The 22040-nt window shown below is 49.3% G+C and overlaps 7 protein-coding genes across 7 annotated transcripts; 4 read left to right on the forward strand and 3 right to left on the reverse strand.

Annotated features, from left to right (window-relative positions):
- Positions 1-1415: 1415 nt before the first annotated feature.
- N7484_011151 (Leucine Rich Repeat domain protein) lies at positions 1416-3429 on the forward strand (the record flags this gene model as incomplete). The annotated part of the gene is made up of 3 exons (XM_057121538.1): positions 1416-1593; positions 1648-1998; positions 2054-3429. 3 exons carry the CDS (start codon positions 1416-1418, stop codon positions 3427-3429), a joined length of 1905 nt encoding a protein of 634 aa, XP_056967292.1.
- A 735-nt stretch (positions 3430-4164) lies between these two features.
- N7484_011152 (TFIIH subunit TFB1 family protein) lies at positions 4165-6135 on the forward strand (the record flags this gene model as incomplete). Its single annotated transcript, XM_057121539.1, has 2 exons — positions 4165-4303; positions 4364-6135. The coding sequence occupies 2 exons, from the start codon at positions 4165-4167 to the stop codon at positions 6133-6135; spliced, it is 1911 nt and encodes a 636-aa protein (XP_056967293.1).
- A 302-nt stretch (positions 6136-6437) lies between these two features.
- dscB lies at positions 6438-7442 on the forward strand (the record flags this gene model as incomplete). Its single annotated transcript, XM_057121540.1, has 2 exons — positions 6438-6708; positions 6780-7442. Exons 1-2 carry the CDS (start codon positions 6442-6444, stop codon positions 7440-7442), a joined length of 930 nt encoding a protein of 309 aa, XP_056967294.1. The 5' UTR covers positions 6438-6441.
- Positions 7443-11770: 4328 nt separating this feature from the next.
- On the reverse strand, positions 11771-12838 carry N7484_011154 (uncharacterized protein; the record flags this gene model as incomplete). The annotated part of the gene is made up of 1 exon (XM_057121541.1): positions 11771-12838. One exon carries the CDS (start codon positions 12836-12838, stop codon positions 11771-11773), a length of 1068 nt encoding a protein of 355 aa, XP_056967295.1.
- Positions 12839-14450: 1612 nt separating this feature from the next.
- N7484_011155 (uncharacterized protein) lies at positions 14451-15943 on the forward strand (the record flags this gene model as incomplete). Its single annotated transcript, XM_057121542.1, has 2 exons — positions 14451-15636; positions 15690-15943. The coding sequence occupies 2 exons, from the start codon at positions 14451-14453 to the stop codon at positions 15941-15943; spliced, it is 1440 nt and encodes a 479-aa protein (XP_056967296.1).
- Positions 15944-16847: 904 nt separating this feature from the next.
- On the reverse strand, positions 16848-18899 carry N7484_011156 (putative PHD finger domain protein (Ing1); the record flags this gene model as incomplete). Its single annotated transcript, XM_057121543.1, has 5 exons — positions 16848-16906; positions 16959-17453; positions 17513-17721; positions 17783-18432; positions 18504-18899. The coding sequence occupies 5 exons, from the start codon at positions 18897-18899 to the stop codon at positions 16848-16850; spliced, it is 1809 nt and encodes a 602-aa protein (XP_056967297.1).
- Positions 18900-19858: 959 nt separating this feature from the next.
- On the reverse strand, positions 19859-21724 carry N7484_011157 (uncharacterized protein; the record flags this gene model as incomplete). Its single annotated transcript, XM_057121544.1, has 1 exon — positions 19859-21724. One exon carries the CDS (start codon positions 21722-21724, stop codon positions 19859-19861), a length of 1866 nt encoding a protein of 621 aa, XP_056967298.1.
- Between the last annotated feature and the right edge of the window lie 316 nt (positions 21725-22040).

A 22040-nucleotide genomic window follows, 5' to 3' on the forward strand; every position in this document is an offset into this window, starting at 1 on the left:
AAGTCGCACGGTTCCAGAGTCAAGCCTTGCCAACCTTGTTAGGGTAGTCGGAGATAGAACGACCTATTGCACAACATATTGAGATTATGATTCGGGGAAGTGTTTCCGGTACCAACGGGCTCTTAGTCCGAGGAGAAAGGACAACACAGGTATGCAGAATTAGGCCCGGCTCGGATGCCGAGCAAGCAGGTTGATGACTTGGTTTTTCGGCCAAGCCTGTGTGTATGTACCGCACGGATCGAAAGGTGGTGTGCCAGTCATTTCCACCTTTACCATAAGGTCTGTAAGGTTAAACTCGAAGGAGTATAGAGGATATGAAAGACTCCATCGAAAATAAACAAGAAATTGGAGAACAACGATCAGGTGATTTTCTATTAGGTAATGGGCGCGCCAGCCCCCGCATGATCGGCTGCATTGACGAATAATAAGCATCGAGATCGTAGTAGCGGTTACCTAACGAGAACCCAAACGTGGTCCGGGGTACAGAGACATGATCCGGCTGACCTGCGCATGGCCCTATCGGCGGCTCAATAATGTGAAAATGGGAAAAGGAGGTGCATGCTAGTATGTCATAGAATGCTTCTAGCGTCACAAAAGTACCTACATGTAGATTCCCCATGAACGAATAATAGTTTTAGACTTTACATAACTAGACTAGATCAATTACTGCAGTGGAGGGAAAGTATAGTATTCTATGAATTGAATTTGGAAGAGATTATGTATTGTTTCATCCATAGTTTGAGTGAGAGACTCTTATCTCGACCGTATACGGTAACTATGCATGGTTGCAATGACGCCATGTTTTCCGCTTGCATACATTGGAAGTGCAGAAGAACAGTAGATCGAAAAGCAAAAACTAGGCAAAAAGCAAACAAAGTCTGCAGGGGTAGCTTCTTATCGCCCTATCCGTGTCTGGCCGCGATGACTACAAAACTCAAAAGAGCAACCGCCACCGTTACTCCATCAATTTGCCTCCTTCGTATTGATAATTCTGATCATTCCCTTTCATCTTTTAAGAGAAATATTATTCTAAAGTGGCACCTAGACAATATTCCTTTGCGGACCCGAGTTCTACCGGTACCAACCGTTCCACTTTAATTTTTTTTTTCTTCTGTTCCCACTTTCTACTTCGCGCGCAACGCCGGTTCGCTCTTTTCCGTGACTAACAGCTTTACTTTTTTCCTCTTTTCCCCGCCGCCCCTCTACGCCATCTCTTTCCTTTTTTCTCAAAGCCCTAACCTTTTCGTCGGCGCTACCTCTTTGATTGACCGACACGTTTTTTCTCAAAGAATCCGGGGAAGCTCGTCTAATAATTTTGGGTTTTTTTTTTGTGTACCACCCTAGTGAAGGTACCTCCCGAAACTAGTCTCTTGTCTGTACTGGGGCCCTTTATAGAGGGCCCGCTCGCTCTCAAAATGGCCTCTCTCACTGCTCCCTCCCACCCGAAGCCGACCCTCCCAAGATTCACGATCCCCTGTGGTGATCACGTTCACTCGCGCGAGTCCTCTCCCTCACCTTGCGACACTCCCGACGGATCTAGATCTAGCAGCCGCCGACGCCCATCGTTCGGCTCGATCAAAGAGGACGTCGACGGTACGTGACAATTTCCAAGTGAGGTGACGAGGCAATAACTAACGTGAGACACAGGCATTGCGCAATCATTTGTAGACACCCATCACGCGCCCTCTCCCAAGGAGCAAAAAGAGCCTGCAAAACTGGAACTTCAGGAAATGCAACAGACTCCGGACTTTTGTTGCCCATGCGGTGGTTTCTTGGGATGGAAGCAAATTCGTCTGAGCGGTAAGAGTCTGAGCCGCAGTTATGGGGACCTCAGAGGATTGGGCAACTTGCAGGCTAAAGGCTGGGCATGGGAGACGACGGAATCCGGACGAGAGCTGGTTCCTCCCAAGGCCCCAGAGATAGTGGAGCAGCCGCTGACTCCTGCTGGAATTCCTCCGGGGACATCGGCGCTGGAGAAGCTCCCCTCTGAAGTTCTGGGTAAGAGTGGCTCCGTTTGCGCCTGTCACTTATAAATACTAATCATTCAATATAGATCAAATCATCTCGCACCTGGCTCTAGATATCCCGCCAAATGGATACACTCCGCGCAACGTTGATCTGGTTTCGTGTCTTTTGAGCTCGCGCACCTTGCATGCGGCGACTTTGAGTGTGCTGTACAGGAACATGACATTCCCTCACTCGATCATCTTCTCCAAGGCTCTCACTCACATCTCGTCCTACCCGGCTCTTGGTACGCTGGTACGCCGTTTGGATTTCTCCCACTTTACTTCGGTTGGCCTGGGTCGGACTAAGCAGATGAATGCTGAGATTCAGAACCTGACTTCGCGGACTCTTTTGCAGTGCTTGGAGTTATTGCCTAACTTGCGGGAGTGTCTTTTGCAGGAACATCTTGAGGGCGATTTGAGCGTGGAGGTGATTCGGAAGCTGTTTATGGGCCTGCCGATCTTGCAGGCAGTGGATCTTTGCGGCTGCTCCACCCAGTCCTTTTCCTCGGTTTTCCAAGAGGCCCTGATGGGTGGCCCTGCTTTACCTATGAGCCTGCCCAACCTGAAGCGACTCTCTCTTCACGAATGCAGCACCATCCCGGCGCCCATGTTCGATTTCCTGCTCCCGCGGCTGATTAATCTGACGCACCTTGATTTGACCAACACTCAAATCAACGATTCTGCTCTATTTGCCATCCCTGAGACCGCCCGTATCACTCACTTGAGTCTGTCTCGGTGCACCCGCCTTCACCCGCCTGCACTGATCAAGTTTTTGACCACCCATCCGGCTGTCTGCGATTCGTTGGTGTTCCTGAACCTGCTGACAGACGCTACTCGATTCCGGCTTCTGGAGGAAGATGATGTCACGGCACTGCTGCCCAAGCTGCCTAACACTCTTCGCTCTTTGAATCTGGGTGGGGCACGGATCACTTCGGCCCATGTGCCGCTTTTGCTTCCTCTGACCAAACACCTCGAGGAACTGGGCTTAAGCTCTGCAGATCTTTCCGTACAGGATGTGAATACTTTCTTCACTCGAACGAAGGAGAACGTGATCCCCAGCACTCTGTGCTACCTCGATCTTGCCAAGGTGACGCAGATGACCATTGGTTCCATCTTCAACATGAGCTCATGCCTTCTTCTGTCGGAGCAGAGCTACCCACTGCAAGTGGTTGAGTTTAGCGACAAGATTATCACCCCACTACGTGAACGTAGTAAGACCCAGCGCGTCTCTGTGGGTTGGACTGTGCGAGAACTTGGTCGCCGCGGGTGGTACGTTCGGGACCCTGCTTCTATGCCCAACTGCCCAATCGACGATGGATCTCGCTCCTGGAAGATGGGCGCACGCTGGTGGGGCATGCGCAAGATTCCTATGGCAGTCGGTGATGTGGGCGGCATCTACGGACATTACATGTTTAAGAAATGATTTTCCTTGCAGCCTTTGCTTCGGTGTTGCTGGAAAAGCATGCTTTATCTATTTTTTTTTTCGTCATTGCTGGTGGATACCCTTGACTATTTGGTTCATTTTATCTCTATTTTTTTCCCTTTGGCTGCAGTCTGGTTCTGGGCGGGTTGTTTTTGACTATTACGAATGATGATATCCGGTCTATGCATGGCGGCGCGCAACATGGTTTACGAATTTCGGCATTCTGGCTCCTCGCTTCGGGTTCGTGCTCTCGGTCCGCGTCTTTCTGATTTTGCATAGCATTCTGGATCTCTTCAGCGCTGTTTTCAAGCTTTTCTCTGGTTTACATTGCTCATTGCTTTACTTGGCGTTTGTGTAAATCGGTCTTATCGCATCACTCAGCTCATAAACTTACTTTTAATTCTAAGTTTCACTCGTAGATTATGTGGTCCACTTATGCTCTTTTATTGTAGATTTTTCGTTCAAAGATGAGGAGACATTATCCAATCACTACTTGAGGATAGGATTTGGCGTTGGTTCTTTAGTTAGGGTATTGTTATCCAGGTGATATGTCACGTGATTACGCGCAGAAGAGCTGCGGCTCTTCGCTTTCGCTTTGACCTCACCCGCTGCCTCTGCACATCTTGAAGGTCTCGACCTTCTCCGCTTAGCCTCAAACTCTGAGGATCTACTTATCCCGATGGGTGGTTTCGTTGTCACTGCTCAGGACAGTGGAAGCTGTCGAGACACGTGACGATGGCACCTCCGAGCGCAGCTGTCTCTTTCAAGAAGAAAGATGGCAGTCTGAGTCTGACCGACGATGAGGCGACGCTGGTCTGGACCCCGGCCGAAGCGAGTGTTTCGGGACATAAGATCTCTGTGTCCACGATCACCAGTATGCAGCCGCTCAACCCTGCTGCCCAGACCCGTCACCTTTGCTAACACTCGACACCAGATCTACAGCAGACGCCGATTTCGAATCCAAAAGTGATGCTAAAGGTCTTTGCCACCGCTCCAAATGCCCCTCCTAATAGCGAAGCCATCGCCTACACCTTTCTATTCACCGCCGCGACGGACGCACGCGCGCAAGCCGACGCTTTCAAAGATGCCCTCAGTGCTCGGGTTAATGCGGGGAAAGCAGGAACACCTTCACAGACATCCACGCCGGTTCCCAGTGGTGGGGCAGGAGTTTCAGCAGCTATGGCGATAGCAAATGCGGTTTCGTCAGCTGGGTCAGCTCCCAACCCGTGGGACGATGATAACCGCCTAAAGGGTGACGTGGAGCTGCAGCAGTCTTTATTGAAGGCCGATTCCATGTTGCAACGAATGTTTATGGAATCTTTACATACGAAACCGGAAACTCTATCATCTGGCCAGTTCATGTCACAATTCTGGTCTACCCGGCTACACCTTTTACGAGCTCATGCGATCGAACGCGCCCAGACTCGCGGATCTTATAACGTGCTCTCGTCATTGAAGCCGCGTGTCGAGGAAAATGTGACTCGATTAAATATCAGCAAGGAGCAAATCCAGCTTATTTTTACGCAACACCCACTTGTCAAACAGGTCTACGATGAGAATGTTCCCAAGCTGAGCGAACAACAGTTCTGGTCGCGATTCTTCCAGAGTCGATTATTCAAGAAGTTGCGTGGAGAGCGAATTGGAGAAGCAGACGCAACAGATGCCGTGCTGGACAAATATCTTCGTGAAGAATCCACTGCCAAAGAACGTGATACCAATATGCCACACTTCCTGGATCTTGCGGGTAATGAAGGGCATAACAGTCAACGCCGTGGAAACCGGCCGGATCTGGACATGCGCCCCTCTGCCGTGGACAAGGTGCCTATCATTCGAACTTTGAACAGCCTCAGTGAGAAAATCATGGCCAACGTGGCACCCGCAGATGGCGATCTAAGTGCTCCCATCGGGATGAATGAGGAAGCCTGGGCGAAATTGCAGCTACAGGATCTCCGTGGAGATGAGGAACAAGCTCGTATTACTCTGAACATCCGTGACCAGAACCGTTTCTTCTCGGCGGCAAAGGATGGCGACCAAACTCGGGCCCTCGCGAAACAGGACCCTGATCAAGTCTTGCAGCTCCTTCGCACCGAAGTCGAGCGCAATCTTCCACCTGGCGGAGCTGCACCTCTCCAAAAGTTAGTCGATCCTGGCGATGACGAAGACGAGGAGATGGAAGATGCCCCTGCTAGCCGACGCCCCGTTGGCTCTTCCGCAGCCTTGCACGCCGCATTTGCCCAGATTCTCGACGCGGTACGTGATCAACGTGCCCAGATGGTCGAGACATCAGTATCCGAAACCTACGGACTCTCTCCTGCGCTTTATGACCGACTCACATTAACGCACGCGACTTCTACTGAATTCCTTCATCAGTTCTGGCAGGCCTTTCTTTCCGGCGACTCCGATCGTGCAGGTGAGGTGAAGTCATTATCGGAATCACTCATCCGTGCGAAAGGACGAATCAAAGCCGTCTCAGATTCTGCGGAGGCAGAACGTCAGGTTGAAGTTGACCGGGTGAAACAGCATGCTCGCGATATGTTTGAGCGTACTGGACGTAAGCTGCGACCGAACCTAGACAGCATTGAGGGCGGCGCAAAAGCAGTCAATCAGCTGCTTGGTCCCACATTGCATGCCTTAGAGTTGGCATCGAATCGGTACGAAACGGCTTTAGCAGAGGAAATGAAAGAAGCGGCGGCTCTGGCCGTGTAGATGAAGTTCAAAAGACGGCGTTTTAAGGGCACAAAAGGACTGTACAATAAATAATATCATATCAAATCATATCTTTTACGGAAGTCGTTTTGCCAAATACTTGTATTGTCGGCGAACAATATGTAGATCGGCATGCCGAGCTTCCCCAGACTCAGAGTGATGTGGCCTCTGGTTGGTCTTCTCCGCTCCCACTTCCCTTCCTTCAAACTTCCGTCATCCTGACAAGACGCCAGTAAACTGTACAATAATCGCCCCGAATGATTCTCCTCCTATAACGAAGACCGGCACCAGCACCCCTCATTCAACATGCTCACCTCCGGTTTCACCAACACCCCGCTCACCAAGTCCCTCCTAATCTACACCATCGCCTCCTCAATCGCCCTCTCAATCTTCGACATCAAACATCTCGCCTCGATCCATGTCTCACCACACTTCTGGCCATATGCGCAATTCTGGCGCGCGCTCTTCTGGCAAATAGCTGGATTCACAAACTCCACCGAAGCCTTATTCGCTGCAATGCTGGTATACCATCTACGCGTCGTAGAGCGGGCATGGGGGAAACGAAAGATGGCCGTGAGTGTCCAACTACACAAATACACATCAAGACTCGAATATTCTGAATCCTGGTTCTAATGAATATCCAGACATTCCTCATCACAACACTTCCTTACACCACTCTCCTCCCACCCCTCCTGCTAACACTGGTCGCCCGCCCACTCTCCCTTAACAATCTCAATTATCTCCCCTCCGGACCAACCGCGACCATCTTCGCTATGCTAGCGCAGTACCATGCGACAATCCCATATGTATACCGCTACCGAATCGGTACAACAGCTGCGTCTAGTACTACCACCAATCCCGGTCCAAACGACACAGCCCCAACACCCAAACCAACACCAAAAGGACTGACTCTCCTTTTCTCCGACAAATCAACCACATACCTCGTGGCCGCACAGCTCGCACTCTCCCAGTTCCCGGCTATGCTTCTCCCGTCCGCTGTTGGTTGGATCGTCGGAATGGCCTGGCGCGCAGAGCTACTCCCAGGTCTATCCCCATCCGCAACGGGTTTCCGTGTTCCGGCGTGGATTGTCGGGGAACGGGAGCGAAGGAGCGGGGCTGCGAATGGTAGTGCTGCGGAGCGAGAACGGTATGAGGATTTGAGAAGAAGGTTGGAAGGGGAAGCGGCTGCTTCGAGTTCGGGACTGGACGGTGGTTCTGGGCGGAGGAGGAATGTTGGAGATGGGGAGGAAGGTGGGAGTCGGCAGGGGAATGGAGGTCTTATGGAGAGGTTGAGAGGGGCTTGGTGATAGCCCCTTTCTTTCTTGCTCTGGTATAGGGTACATTAGGTTCAAATGATATGGATATCTTTGGTTGAAGTCGTATGATATTGAGTTTATGTCCCACTAGAATTGGATATTGGAAACCCATATCTACAATTTTTTGTATATGTCTGCGGGGCTATATGCAACGGTACTCCGGTTGATCTATTCATTGAAAAGTATGAGCAGACATACCCAAAATGTTGTTTAGAATCTCTCATCTATTCGGCATTAGGTAGGGATAGGTATAGGTATTAGACACACCAGTGATAAGGTCGACCTATCTACTCTATCGGGAATCCATCATATCAATGACCTGGATGCGAGTCGATGCATTCATAAAAAATCCACTCAATAGAAGAGATCAGCTTTTGGAGTTAACACATGTAACCCATGAGACTACTCAAGTGACGAGCATATTTTGCTAATATACACCCTCCAGTGGAATCTGAAACCCAATGCCACGCCTAAACGCAAGTCAGGAAATATCAAGCTGTCTAGCAACCATCCACATACAGGATCAAACCCTTAAGGCTAAGGGTGATTTCAGTGTGTAGACAAAGACAGCATTATCGGCTGCGGGTATAACAGCAGGTGTTTGAGCTTGTAGACCGTCAGATCATTAAGTTATCAGGTTGAACTTTGACCTACTGACACAACGATTGATTTGCTCTAAAATTTCGATATATTTCTGTATCCTCGGTATGGTGTGGCAACCCTATCTTCTGCCTCGCTCTTGACACTTGCAACTCGGCTCTTGAAACACATCATCTAACTTGTCACAATTGGCAATTCAGACACTCTAAGCTGAATGTCGTCTCATGTACTCTTCAATTGACTTACAATCGATTGAGAATCGATCCAGTCTGTATTGACACCCATCACAATAGACTATGCCCACAGTCCTAGTCCCACAGGGTGAGAGGTTTCCTTTCCACACCGCAGGACCGACACCTAATCTTCCAGGTAGCAAAATCGATCTCGCACCTGTCAGTCATATGCGTTGCTTTTGTGGACCCCTGCATAGGCCATTTGCATCGAATTGCTTTCGTGTGGCGCTCTCGACCATGCCTGATGACCAACGGTCATCATCAAACTTCGTGAGAGCATATTTTATCATAAGATTGAAATTTGGGATATGTCCTTGAGCGCTGTGACCGCATGAGCAATAGATAGCCATCCAGTCACACTAGTGACCTGAAATCTGAGCTTTCTGTTTCAGGACCATGTTGATGTACCCAATGGCTGGGGCGCATAGCCTAAGAACGTTACCATCCCTTTGGGTCAGGCAATCATTGTAAGTCATGCAGCCAATAGAGTTGGGCACAGCCAGGTACTTTAGGAACTCGATTCCAGCATTGATGTAATGGTGGTGGTGCTCATATCAGCTAGTCAGGACCTCATTCATGAAAAGGTCTCTTCTCCGTTGTCATATGCCGAGCATGCCAAGCTAGAATATCAGTTGCCCATTTGATAACCGGTGCTTGAACCGCTCCATGATAGGGACTCGGTTGTTGCTTCAGGATGATATATCTGGGGCGAAAGCAGCACTCTCTTGTCCAGAGATGGTCAACGTCGAACAACTTCCAGAGACAGTTCGTGTTCCCGTGACAGTCCTTCTTCTAATTTCCCATGGCAAGAGACAAACCACGTCCTGGAAAATTTATCGTTAGCTTCACGTCACATCCTCAGCATGAAGACATCTGGAGAGACTTGCCTATGCACGTCTTCAATAAGCTGTCAGAGCTTATTTGAGTTTTTTTGCTAGTCTTCCCACGTAACGAGGTTTGCTTTCTTTCTCGGTCTTCTTCGTACCAGAGACTGTAGTCGCATCACATTAAAGCGTAAGTAGTGTGCTTTTTCGCTTAAGTTTGGAACAGTCTCTTCTCGCCGATCCAAACCCCGCGACCACATCAATGGAGCTTGTTGGTACTTTCGGACACCACAAAAAACACACAATGAGCTGATTGCATTCTCCTATGGTGATTGTGGTGAAGGAACACGAATCCGCACCCAAACTCGTTTGAAAAGACTTTAGGACGTCCTATTTAGATGTTGCCCAAATTTGAAGCTTTCCGATGTAGCGAATAGAGTGTAAGACCGAGCTTATAGTTTGGGAGCGCCCGATATTCATCCCAGTGGCAAATTTCGTGAGAGATCGATTGTTTAGTGGCGCCATGATGCTGAAAGGGAGGTATCAAGAAAGCCCTGCACTTCCTAATTTGGCAGTGAATTGAACTCAGGACAAACCCCCTATTGTTGAATCCGAGCCTCGGGTCGTCTCACTCTCTCGGTAGGCGAAGCAGAAGCAGAGCGCATGAAAGCGAGATGTATTCTGAGATAAGCCGAGTCCGTAGGCATTTGTCGCGGCAGGCCTGAGTCGACTCATCCGGTGATCAATGGAAGAAACTTAGAGAGAATCCGTCAGTCAATTCGATTCCAGTTCCATCCTCTTGAGTGATGATTGAAGGTAATCTGAAATCGAAGTCAGATTGAAGAAGTGTGGAAAGAAGATGGGTAGGATGGGTGTCAGTCTACCTTTCAAGTACCGGAGAGGCAGATGGATAGAAATGAAAACTCTCTAGAAAGGAAAGCCTAATAGGAGAAAAGGTTTGAAGAAAGGCCAGTCTTATAGAAGGAAAGGTAAATAGACAGGTGGGGTAGACGGGCAGGATAAAAGTACTAGATGAAGTACTGCAAGTGATAAAGGGTGGTAAAGGTGATAGAAGGTGGTGAAAGATGGTAGAAGGTATAAGAATATATAGCAAACTATATAGTCAAGGTTGAAAGCTGTAGCCTATGCTTCTATTCTTCTAGACTGGATCCTGAGGTCAAGTTACATGAATCACCTAAAGCTGACTCAAAACCAAAAAAGGTGTAAAGAATCTAATCCATAAGAGCATTTGAGTTGTCAACCATTGCGCCAAGCCCATATAGAACTTACTTTCACCTCACCGTAGATCCAGCCCAGCCAAACGTCCTCACATGGCTTGATCAACATGACTAATCTCCTTCCTAGTCAATTAGCACAGCATCCAAATTCCCATCTGCCAGAGTACTCCCTAGTGCCTTGGACCACCATCCCCACACCTAGGTATCTCCGAAGTCTGACGACGCAAACTAATCTCGACTCCTTGGCATCTCTCCAAGATCCAAGAATAGGAGGTTCTATCTCCTATCCCTAGAAGCGCAGTGGGATATAGACCCTTCTACTATCTAGCGTCTTAGCGTATCATCGTAAACCAAGACTTACGTTGTGTCTGTACAGAACAGATCCGGAGAAGATGCTGGAAAGGGGCTGGCAACGCGCGTTGCGATGTCGAAAGAGCAGAGTACGTTGCTTCCAAGATTTGGCCAAGCTCATATTGCCGGGACATGTGGATTGAGTACATTTGTTAATGATCTGCATTCTGGTTTACATATGCACTTTCGGCCGGTTGCTGATTGTGGCGGGGTTAGGTCGGCAAGGTTTCGGAACTCGGTACACTTTCAGTTTCTGTCTAGCAATATATCATCAAGGTTGCTGAAGTAATATTGGATAGGTCAAGGTTCCAAATCATGACGCTGAGCGCTGGCCTATCTAGGATGGCCCCTCACTCGATCGTGCCCTTACACTGACCGCATAGTAATTATACACTCCTCGCAACTAAGCCTGTAAGGTAAATCTCCACCAACCCAAAGGGCTATACAATTGAGAGATCTATCAAAGGTGACCAACCGAACCAACCAAACCCACTCCAACCATGAAATCCATATACAATAGTGGAGATAACAAGCGCAATGAATAAACCCGAGTGGATCATTTCATAAACTGTACCGCGGATCCCACTCTACATTCGCGTGAAGAACCAAATAAACATCAAAAAGCCCCATCAATTGGTACATTTTAATTTTGTCATGTCCGGCAGTCAAATCCAGACCAAGAGTGAAAGTGGGGGCGATTTACGTCAAATGAGAATCGAGAACGAGCCCCGAATGACGGCGTACGTATGCGCTGATGCGGCCGGCGGCGCCCCATCACACTAACGGCGCCTCGCCCGAAGCACCAAAATTGGATTTTTAAGGGGCCATTACAGTAAGGGGGAGTAACTTTTGAAAAGGCTGTGTGGTATTGGAAATAAAAAAAATCCTCAAAGGAGATAAAGAATCGAATATTTATACCGAACCAGTGGATAGGTATACACCAAACCGACCCCACATATGCAAAAAACAAAGTCGTAGTTGCAGGCGTTAAGTTAAAGAAGTTGGAAACTGAAACAAGGTAAAAATAAAAATAAACCACGAAAACTCCACACGGCGCGTACACGATTCAGCGCTTAACCATCGTAATCAATGGTAACGGCAAGACGGACAGGTCCAGCGGAAAGGTTACCGCCGATACCACCGATATCAGTCTCAGCGCTGGTGTAGGCGTTGGAGACGGTACCAGCACCAGTAGTGATGGACGAGCAAGTACCGTCGGAGTTGTAGGCATCACAGATCTTCATACCCTGGACAGAGAGATCGGCGTCCTGGGCCATGATGGCCGAAACGTCGAATCCAGACCAGCCGGAGTTGGTGGAGGAACCGAAGTCGAACTCTCCCCAGGTGGAGGCGTAGCCACCGTAGCTGTCAGTAGGGATTGAAGAGCCCTTGGCGGCGGCCCAACCACCCTGGGAATCGGTGTCGAAGGCATAGTACTTGGTCTCACCGGCGGCGAGGGTGAAAGAGTGGCAGGCGTTTCCGTACCAACCGTCCATGGTACCGTCGGAACTGTACTTATTCCAGATAACAACCTTCCAGTCCTCGCTGTTGGAACCCTTGAACTGGACGACGTACTTGTACGAGCTGGCCTCGGACTCGGAGACGGTGATGATGTTGCTACCGTAAGGGCTGCCGACGTTGCCCGAGTAGGTGTCGCCCGAGCCAGAAGAGTTAGTAGAGGCACCAAATCCAGAGGTGGAGTAGACGCCGTCCGAGGGAACCTCGGTCCAAGCGGAGCTGGAGCCGGAGGAGGTGGTAGTGGCGGCGGCAGAGGTGGAAGAAGCCTCAACGGAGGTAGAAACCACGGCGGAAGAAGTAGTCTCCACGGCGGACGTAGTCGGCACAGCCGAAGTCGTCGGCTCAGGAGTGGAGGTCTGCTCGGGAGTCGGGGTGGGAGTAGAAGAAGACTCAGGCGAGGGAGTAGGAGTAGGAGTAGGAGTGTACTCGGGAGTTGGGGTGGGAGTCACCACAGCAGAAGTAGTCCACGCCGGGGTGGAAGTCGAAAAAGGACAGGCAGTGATAGTGATGAGCTCAGTCACGGTCGTCGTGGGCACGGCCTGGCGACGAGCATGGCCTTGCAGGCGAGCAGCGAAAGCGCTGCTGGAAAGAGCTGCCAGCAGCAAAGACTTGGAAAAGAGCATTTTTCAAGATGAAAGATATACCCAGATTCAAAAGGAAGGCGATTCTGGTCCAAAAAGAATTGTCAATAACACTATGAATGAATGAATAGTGTTATCTACAAAAAGGAAGGACGGAAGTATGAGAACTTCCCCGGAATTGGAAGAGACAGAGAGTGTGGTGATATCCAGAAAGTTGAGGGGGGGCGTCAATATTATTATATGGGCTGCATCTAGATTTTTTGCCCCGGGGCTAACACGCTAACACGTACGCCTAGGGCTTGGAATGGGTCGCCCGGGGGGGGCGAGAGTATAGAGGACTAGGATCTAGCCAGGTTCAGAGGGCCCAAAGTGCTTCCAAGTGCCGGAGTTGACGTGTGTCCTGGGGCCAGTGGGTCCTTCTGGAGTAAATCATCTGCAACAATTGGCGCCGTCGATACAAGCCTAGGACGGAGATCCACCGGTTTGTGGGACCTCTGCTGAAATGACTTCCACAATGGCGCGATCGGCTTTGTCGTTCGTAAATAGTTCGTTTAATATAATTTAGGATAATAGAGTTGTCATATGATATTTTCAGTAGTAGTCCCAGAACAAAGGAAGCAAGGAAGATCATTCATAATTACAAAGCCGGACTTCGAGTATTACACAGAAAAAGAAATAGAAAAAGAAGAAAACAAAGATAAGGTCAAATTGAATTAAATCGAATCGAATGGAGTTCCCTTATGGGTGCCTAATACGAGGGACGTATTCGAATCCACTTACGACATGAATGTACGGAGTACATAGAGACGTATGTTCTTCACCGTTCTACATCTTGGCAAGTTAAACTTTTTTCTGATCGTACCTGATTATCGGCAGATGTCGCCCGCGAGACGCCGTTGCGGCGTCAGGGGTATTCCGACTTCTCCGGTCCCGAGGTCAGGACCTTCCTAGATGGGTTCAGCCTTCATTGTGGGCTTTGACATTTTACATTCTCTGCCACATGGCCACACAGACCCAAGGATCACACACTTCAAGCTTGAAAGTGACCCATGGATGCCCGATCAGCGATGCTTGGCTCGGGAGATCACTGGCTTATGTAAGGTGCTTGACTCGGGGGCTGATCGACCTGCCGAACATCCCGTGTTTACCAACTACCTACACTTAGGGCTACGTCCTACATGGACTGTTCTCCTGGGGGTTATTATGATCCACGACTTATTTTTATCATTCGAACCGAAGTTTCGGCCGCTTTGTCGTTATACCTCAGTAGTAGCGAAATGCAACGACATGAAACTTGAAAGAAGCCAAGAATACTATTTCATCTTGAAAGGTTTGAATGCTCACTGTAGACTCTTCAGAGATTAGCCATGAAAGAAACTATAAAAAACACATTAAAGCACTTTAATGACACTATGTATAGACTCATTTGAAAGAAATACGTAAAATAGCCAAGCCTTACAATAATAGCTCAAAGAAAACCCCTTCCATCCATCGCAGACTTCCACAAAGAGTCCGACACCTTGAAAGATTCAAAAGCATCTAATGACCTCTCTAAACACCGAACCATAACAGTCTTCAAGTTTCATCTTCGAATCACAACAGTCTCAAAGTTTCAACTTCAAACCTCATCCATTCTCACAAGTAAACCGCCACCATGCCCAAAGCCCAAGTGACCAAAAGAAAGAACGATGCCCAGTGGCACCGTCTCAAAATCGGAAATGACGAGGATCAATCTTACCGAGATGCCGTGACCCAAGTTCTGATGGGGATAAACGACAACCTCAGCGTCGATGGTCTCAATCTTCGACTGAGAGAAGCTCGTGAAGAAGTCACCAATGCCATTCATGAGCAGATTGACAAAATGCCACATGATATTACGCGTCTACATCGGCCTACTGCTGTTAAAAATTTATATGAGATTTTCAAAGATCAGCGTGCTACATGGCCAGTGGTTAAACAGAGTCGGCATGATGAAGAGAAATCTGAAGCTGCGGACAAAAGGAACAATGCCCAGTGGCGTCGCCTCAAAATCGGAGGTCATGAAAACCAACTTTACCGAGCTGCCGTGACAAACATACTGATGGGTATAAACGACGATCTAAGTGTCGACGGTCTGGACCTTGAATCGAGAGAGGGTCGTGAGGATGTCAACAATGCTATCAACGAGGAGATAGAGAGAATGCCACATGGTATTCCGGACCTCAATCGGCGTACTGCTTTGAAGAACTTGTATGAGATCTTCAGGGATCAGCATACAACATGGCCGGTGGCTGAGCGGGCACAGTTGCTCCTGGACGGCGAGGATGAGACTTCCGAGGACGAGGAGGAGGGAGAAGAAGTTTCCTCTTCAGCCTCGTCTGTAGAAAGCTCAGACTCGGACTCGAACTTCGACTACCAATCCGAACTCGTCCTATACAACGCCCCAGTAAACATCATCAAAGCAGCCAACGGACCCTCCGGCACAAGCTGGAAAGTGAATCTATCAACATTCCTTGAGCGCCCCGATCTCGCGCGCCAACAAAGCCCGAACCAAAAATGGATCAATGTCCAATTCGTCCGATTTCCTTACATTGAAAAAGCGCTTCATCAAATGAACCTGCTCGATGCACCCGGTAGCAGTCTCTGGTGGAGCTGGCATGAGCCAGAAGAAATAGATCTGGGTTCAACAAAGGGACAGATTCGGATCAGTAATGGTTGGGATTTGGCTAGGGCTATTTGGAGAAGTTTTGAAGGGCATTTTGAGGATTTTAGGGGTCCTAGACCTGATGATTCAGTTGATGAGCTTCCTCGGGAGCATGATCTTCCTTCTTTTACGCTGGTTATCCGCGAAAACGCTCCCGGTACGTGCCTCGTTCTTTCTTGTTCTTTGCAAAGTTATACTGATGGCGTTTAGATTTTGGAGTTCCGTTGGGAGATGTCCCTGAGCTTGAGGGGTTGTCGTTTGGTGATGATGTAGATGAGGGTGCTAATCATATTAAAGCTCGTTCGGGCCGGAAGCTTGCGAGTGAAGAGGATTATTCGGATCTTGCGAAGCTGATTAGTTCTAGTGAGAGGACCACTGCTGAGAAACGTCCTCGGGATGATGAGTCTGATGAAAATCAGTCTAGTGGGAAGAGAAGGCAGATGTCGGCGCCTTGGGAACTTTAGGGTAGATGTGTTTTAATTCTCCTTTGTGATTTTTATATAGATCGATGTTTTTCATGAATTATTTGCAAGCTATGCCAGAAGTTGTTGCGTTCTGCTCAAACTAATCTCGATATTAATCCCTCTCAGTCCCTTGTAATCTTTAGTTCATGACCCATCTATATGATATGGGGCACCTGCTCAGTCGAGTGTCGAAAATTACAGGTAAATTGACTAATGATATTTCTGGATGGGTAGGATTGTGGAATCTTCGCATATCCATTCAAGCCCGATGACGCTAAACTCCATGGCCCCGCTAGATATCCACACGTGTACGATTAGGCACTGGAGATCTATGACTCACAGATCCATACCTAGAACGCGACCTCGGTGTATTCCACCTTGACATGTCTACACCGCTACAATCCACACAGTCACACGGTCCAGAGGCACATAGGTGGCAAAGAGTAAACCCGCTGTTTGCTACATGACAGGTACATGACCTTATCTAGGGTAGCGAAATGGAAGAGAGTACGGGCACTTGAAGAGCCGCTCTATGGGCTAAACGATTCTTTGTCTTGTTTGCATAGGATGTTCCGTTTGTCTACAGCACGATATTTCCTAATAAGGAAGGCGCGAGTTTGGAGTATTTACCCCCACCCTCCCCCCTCTTTGTCCAATTTCAATCGTTCTCTTCTATTTATTTTTGGTTTTCTCTTCTCTCATCTTTGCCTACTCAAAGAGATCGCGTCTTTTCGGATGGTAAAGACTATAATGGGAACACTACAGACAGATTTGGGAATAGCAAAACGGAGTTCTTCATTATTTGGAGGAGATCATTGTAATCCTTAGTCATGTCTGGCTTCAAGCTATGAAGATGCACCAACAGAAATGATCATCAGATCGAGGGTCATATCATTCTCATTTTCTACCGCCCATTGCGACCTCTTCGCATATTCTCCTTGCACTCGTTGCAATACCATTTGACTATATAGATATTAGCATACTCCACAAAAAATATTGCAGGTAAATAACTCACCATTCTTCCCTGGGGGTTTCGTCAACCCCACACAAGACAAATGGAACCATTCGCGTGGACAGGCATCATTGTCACAGGCGACCATCTCGCCGAAACTGATCTCATTACAATAGCAGTATCGGGGCTCGCCATCTTCATCTTCGTCGTCGCCCTCGTGGATGGATTCCTCGTCAGATGGTATCGCCGGTACCGGCACGACCGGCTTTTTGGCATTGCGCTTGTTGGGCGCAGGGTCTGTACTCCGCGTTGGTCTGGAGCGAGACTGCGCAGGCTCTCCCAAGGCTGGTAGTAATGGTGTGGAGGTCTTAGAGTTTCGGCCTTTGGGTTCGGTCTCGAGAGCATCGGCGGGTCGTCCATCCAGGTCGTCCTGTTTCCCTGTTGGTGCAGACGTTCGCATACCGGCTTCGCCTTCGTAGTTGCGGCTTGTGTCGTTGTTGATTGCTTCAATCTTGAGGGGGCCATCGCGGGGTGTGGATCTGGGGTCGGCGGATTTGGCTAGATAAGGAAAATACGATTAGACATGATACACGTAGAGATCAGGTTAATTGACATACCGGTTGGCTGACCAATGCGATTGGACGCAGATGATAATGGCCTTTGTCTGGAATTGCTGGTTTGTCCCGCAGTCTGCTGGGTTCGAGAGGATTGCGGGCGTGCTGGGTTTGGTCCGGGGCTGCCAGCTCCTCCACGTGGGGCAGTGAAGGTCCCGATAAGAGGTGAGGGAGGAATGACAGGGGATCCAGCATTTGAAGCGGCATTGGTCCTGAGATGAAATAATTAGAAATGGTACAAACAAAACAGACGCATTAAGAGTGAAAGCATACTTCTTGCGAGCTGCAGTGGTACCAGCATTGGGAGCGCGAGACCGCTTTTTCTCCACTCCATCTTTGGCCGAGGCTCTCTGGCTGGTCGCGCCACTGGCAGTACGCTCCATTGGTGTACCCATATCGATAGCGGGAGGTCGTTCTTTGTCCACTCTCCGGCGCTTAGCAGTAGCATTTTGCTCGGTCCCCGCGTTATCCCCACGAGACTTCGTAGTGGCTGTCTTTCGAGCCCCACGAGAATCTTCATAGTCCGCATCAGGATTCACCCGGCGTGGTTTCCGTGCAAGAGCCTCGCGCCGTACTTCGCTGCGGCTAGCCGGTTCAGCCTCGTGGAGCGCATGCGACAGGTCCTGCCTATGCGATACTGCTTCACGGCGTGGACGCTCGTTGGCCGCCGTCTTGACGGCATTCTTATTTGAGTATGCCCAGTGCGTCAAGCTACCCAGGCGAGCCTCCTCGCTAATCTCACCAGCAATGTACGGAAACACGGTATCCAGGCGTATGACCTGGCGGTCCAATTCCTCGTTCGCATTGGAAATGACATGGTTCTTTTCATCGGCAGTCATCATGAGATCGGAAAGGCTCTGGCGCACGCGATCGAAGAGGAGGCGACGGTTTTTACTGTCGAGCGATTCGGACTGAGAAAGCTCCTACAGAGGGGAAGTGACATTAGTATACATCTCGCAATCAAAACTTCATAAAGCCAGTGATATCAACTCACATGTGGTATTACATCCTCACGCACCACGCCAGCAACAATAGGAGCTGGGTGGGGGGGATGAGGTATGGGTTGCGACACTGATGAAAGCTCAAGCAGCTGCAACAAATTTTCCTCCAGTGCCCACGCTTTAGCGTCCACTTCTTTCAATAACGAATTGTGTCGACGAAATTCGCGTGGGAGTGCGGTTATCGCGTCGGTAAAGTGCGTGAGGGCAGGATAAAAGCCATGAGGCACAGGGGGAGTGGAGGGGATCTCAGCAGTCGAGCCACGGCCATAGCCAAAGGAGGAACGACCGACAGTCTTGGAGGTGCGGGATGGATTTGTACGGGTTTGGCGGGCAGATTGGCGAATCCCCTGGCCCTGGGGATTCATAGCTGATGACGAGACGGTGGACATGGTGGAAAGGCTGTGGTTGAGCTGGGGTTTGCACCGTTGCAGGAGCTTTTTTAGTGCTCCTGGTCCAATCCGAAGAAATCAGAGTAGGTTGTGAAAGATCAATTGTTGGGGTAAAAGCTCTATCACCATGAAGGCCTGCGATACCTCGCACAGCACGAGTAGACACGACGAGGGAGGGTCAGCAGTCGGAAGTTTGCGTGCGGAGAAGAGCGCATTAGATCAGGTGAGTTTTCGCCAGCGGAGTCAGGCATCAACATGGCTTAGTCACAATATTGGGAACTTTTTTAATGATGTCATACTATACACGAGGTACCTGTCCAGGGACTATACATTGTATACACCTGGGCAGGTGTCTGTCTAGCCCTGGAGGGAGAAAGACCTTAATCAACTTTAGAAGGTGACTTTGTCTCAGCTGCCAACTGGCCATTACACATCCACGCTGTCTACTACAGGGTCCGTTAAGATCAGCTTCACTTTTTGACTTTTGAGGTCATGGAATTTTACGAAACAAAATCCAGTACTAAGTAGAGTGATATTTTGTCCAACTTGATACGACCCCCTCATTAATTGATCCACCTGTGCTAAAGCCTTATGGCGGCTCAGAAAATGATTGGTAAATGTGTATTAGCTAAGCCGATTTCGGGACGAAAGTGATTAGTTCCAAGGTCATTGTGACCTTAACTACGGAAGCGTAGTCTGCCGATTTTGTTGACTTGGAAGGAGGTGGACATTGGCCCTGTCCCATACAGCACAAGTATCAAACATACTGAATAGATGAGTGAAACATGGGGGAATATAAGACTGATGATACCTAGCAGAGTATACTTAATCAAGGCTTTTGAAATGCTTTATTTAATCTTAATAAAATGACGTCGTTAACCATGTTAAGAACGCTCATTATCTATGAGCCGAATGCAAACATATGCAGAGATATCAGCAGGGCTTCAAGTAAGCCAGACCTATTCTTCGCCGACATCACCATGAATATAAGGCCTTTCATTGGCATAGCAATTTGTTTCCTGTTCTTTCGGAATAGTGCCATGGAGAATGTAAGCTTTAGCAACTCCATCCGTGCAATTCGATATATCACGTCCAGAGCTATGTCCGTAAGCATGATGAACAATCAACCGGGCATTTTGGCCCATCTCGGCTCTGAGTCTTCTTCCATTACGCAATGGGGTTGCAGGGTCATACGTGGAAGCGATAAGCAGGGTAGGGGTCTTGAGAGTGTGGTTCAGATCGCCTCGATACACCTCCGAAGGAGGGGCCCAATAGGTATTGAAATATCGACAAGGCAGAACTGCAAAGAAACGAGAGTTGCCAGCTATCCAGCTCTGGGTAGACATGTTTTTCCATAACTGATCCCACCAGTCGAGTCCGTCTGGAAGAGGCGCATCGTAGGAATCGGAGCAGATCACGAGGTTCTCGAGCTCACTAGAATCTGGAGTGTGAGGCCATGATGGCTTCTCAGAATGATCGCTCCACGAGAGGTCTATGGATTTGGCTGCCAGAGTCGCATTCCCTGCTTCGAGCTCATAGAGCATTTGTGCAGTATCCGGCCAGTCCATCGGCTTATACATGATCGGATAGAGAACCCTATCCACGAGTGCCGAGTAAGTGACTAGAGATGGGCCGCCTGATTCCGTATACGCGGATTGTGGGCGAACTTTGAGCGACTCAAGTAGTTGGGTCATGCGCGCTTCCAGTTGTGCGAGGGTGACAGGGCCGTCCTGGTTAGAAACAGGTTTGGCCAATGCGCAATGCTCTGGGCCGGCATTGAGACACTCGCCTAAAAACCCGTCTCGCCAAGCGTCTGTCGCATTATCGAGAGCCGTCCAGCCAAAGCCACCCAAGAGGCGATGATCCCTGACATATTCCGTACCATCGAGAATTATTCGGCCCGCTCGGTTAGGAAACATATTGACATATGTCTGGCCAATACCCGTTCCATAGCTAACTAAGTATCCAGTGACTTCTTCTTCATGAAGGGCTTTTCGGATCTCGTCTAGGTCGCGTGCTACCGATGCCGTGCTGACGAAGCGGCCAAGATCCCCCAGCCGCTGCTGGCAGGCAAAGAACGTGGCGTTGTTCATGGCATCTGCAGCTTCCAATTGGGCCTTTGGTGCCTCCTCGCGATATCGAAGTGCCAGGAGTGACCATCGGTCCCGGAAATTGTCTTGAGGGAAACATGCCGCGGCGGGGAGGGAAAAATTAACACCGCGGGGGTCCCAGCCTAGCACATCGAATTGACCGTCACTAAAGCGGTTTGTTACTTCCTCCGCAGCCCTCCAAACGAAAGATGTTCCGCTTCCTCCCGGGCCCCCTGGGTTGACAATGATAGTGCGCTCACTCCTATAGCTCTTGGGTGAAATCCTGGGATCATTCCTATGAGCCAGACCCGCGACCTGGAATTTGGTGACTGCAATGCGGACAATACGAGGATCTGAAGAGTTATGATAATCGAGTGGGAGATCTAGGTATCCACAAAGGTAGATGCCCTGGCCCGCGCTACCCCAGCTCCAATGGTTGGGATTTGGATCAAAGAGAGCAGCCCATGATTGCTGCGGAGAAGGGTCTTCCGGTGGCGGCGGACGACTGGCATTGGTGCAGGGGAGGAACTGGAACGGGTCGTTTTCTTGTGGGAATGATCCGTAAGGCGAGTCATGGACTTGAAGATCGTCCCGGAACGCCCAGCGTAGCGCTGGAGTAGGGAATGTACCGAACCTTATCAGACCCACTATCCCCACAGCTGCTGCCATCCATACGACAGTCCTCCGGGGCCATGTTCGAGGCTGATATGTAGAGGTGGGCTTTTCTTTCTCCATCACGAAGTTCAGAGGGTGTCAAGGTAATTCCTATGCAAGATGGCAGCCTAAAGCTTTTTAAGGTTCGAATTGAGATCACGTCAGCTTCGGCGTTAGGCCCATTGCGGGCGCTTGCAGAGGTCTTTTCCACTCTGGGCATAGTGTGAGAGGGCACAAATAGGTGTGAGAGTGGTTGGGCTTCGCGAAAACGCAATTGTTGTGAGAATACATGATAGACGGTACAATGAACCAGTATGCAAGCCAGATGACCATGGATGGGTGATCACCCGATTATTTCTGGGATCATTGCTATCTATTTGTAATCGCGGGGTCGAGG

Source organism: Penicillium longicatenatum (assembly GCF_028827895.1).
Source record: "Penicillium longicatenatum strain IBT 33135 chromosome Unknown contig_7_segment0_segment0, whole genome shotgun sequence".
NCBI classification, from domain to species: domain Eukaryota; kingdom Fungi; phylum Ascomycota; class Eurotiomycetes; order Eurotiales; family Aspergillaceae; genus Penicillium; species Penicillium longicatenatum.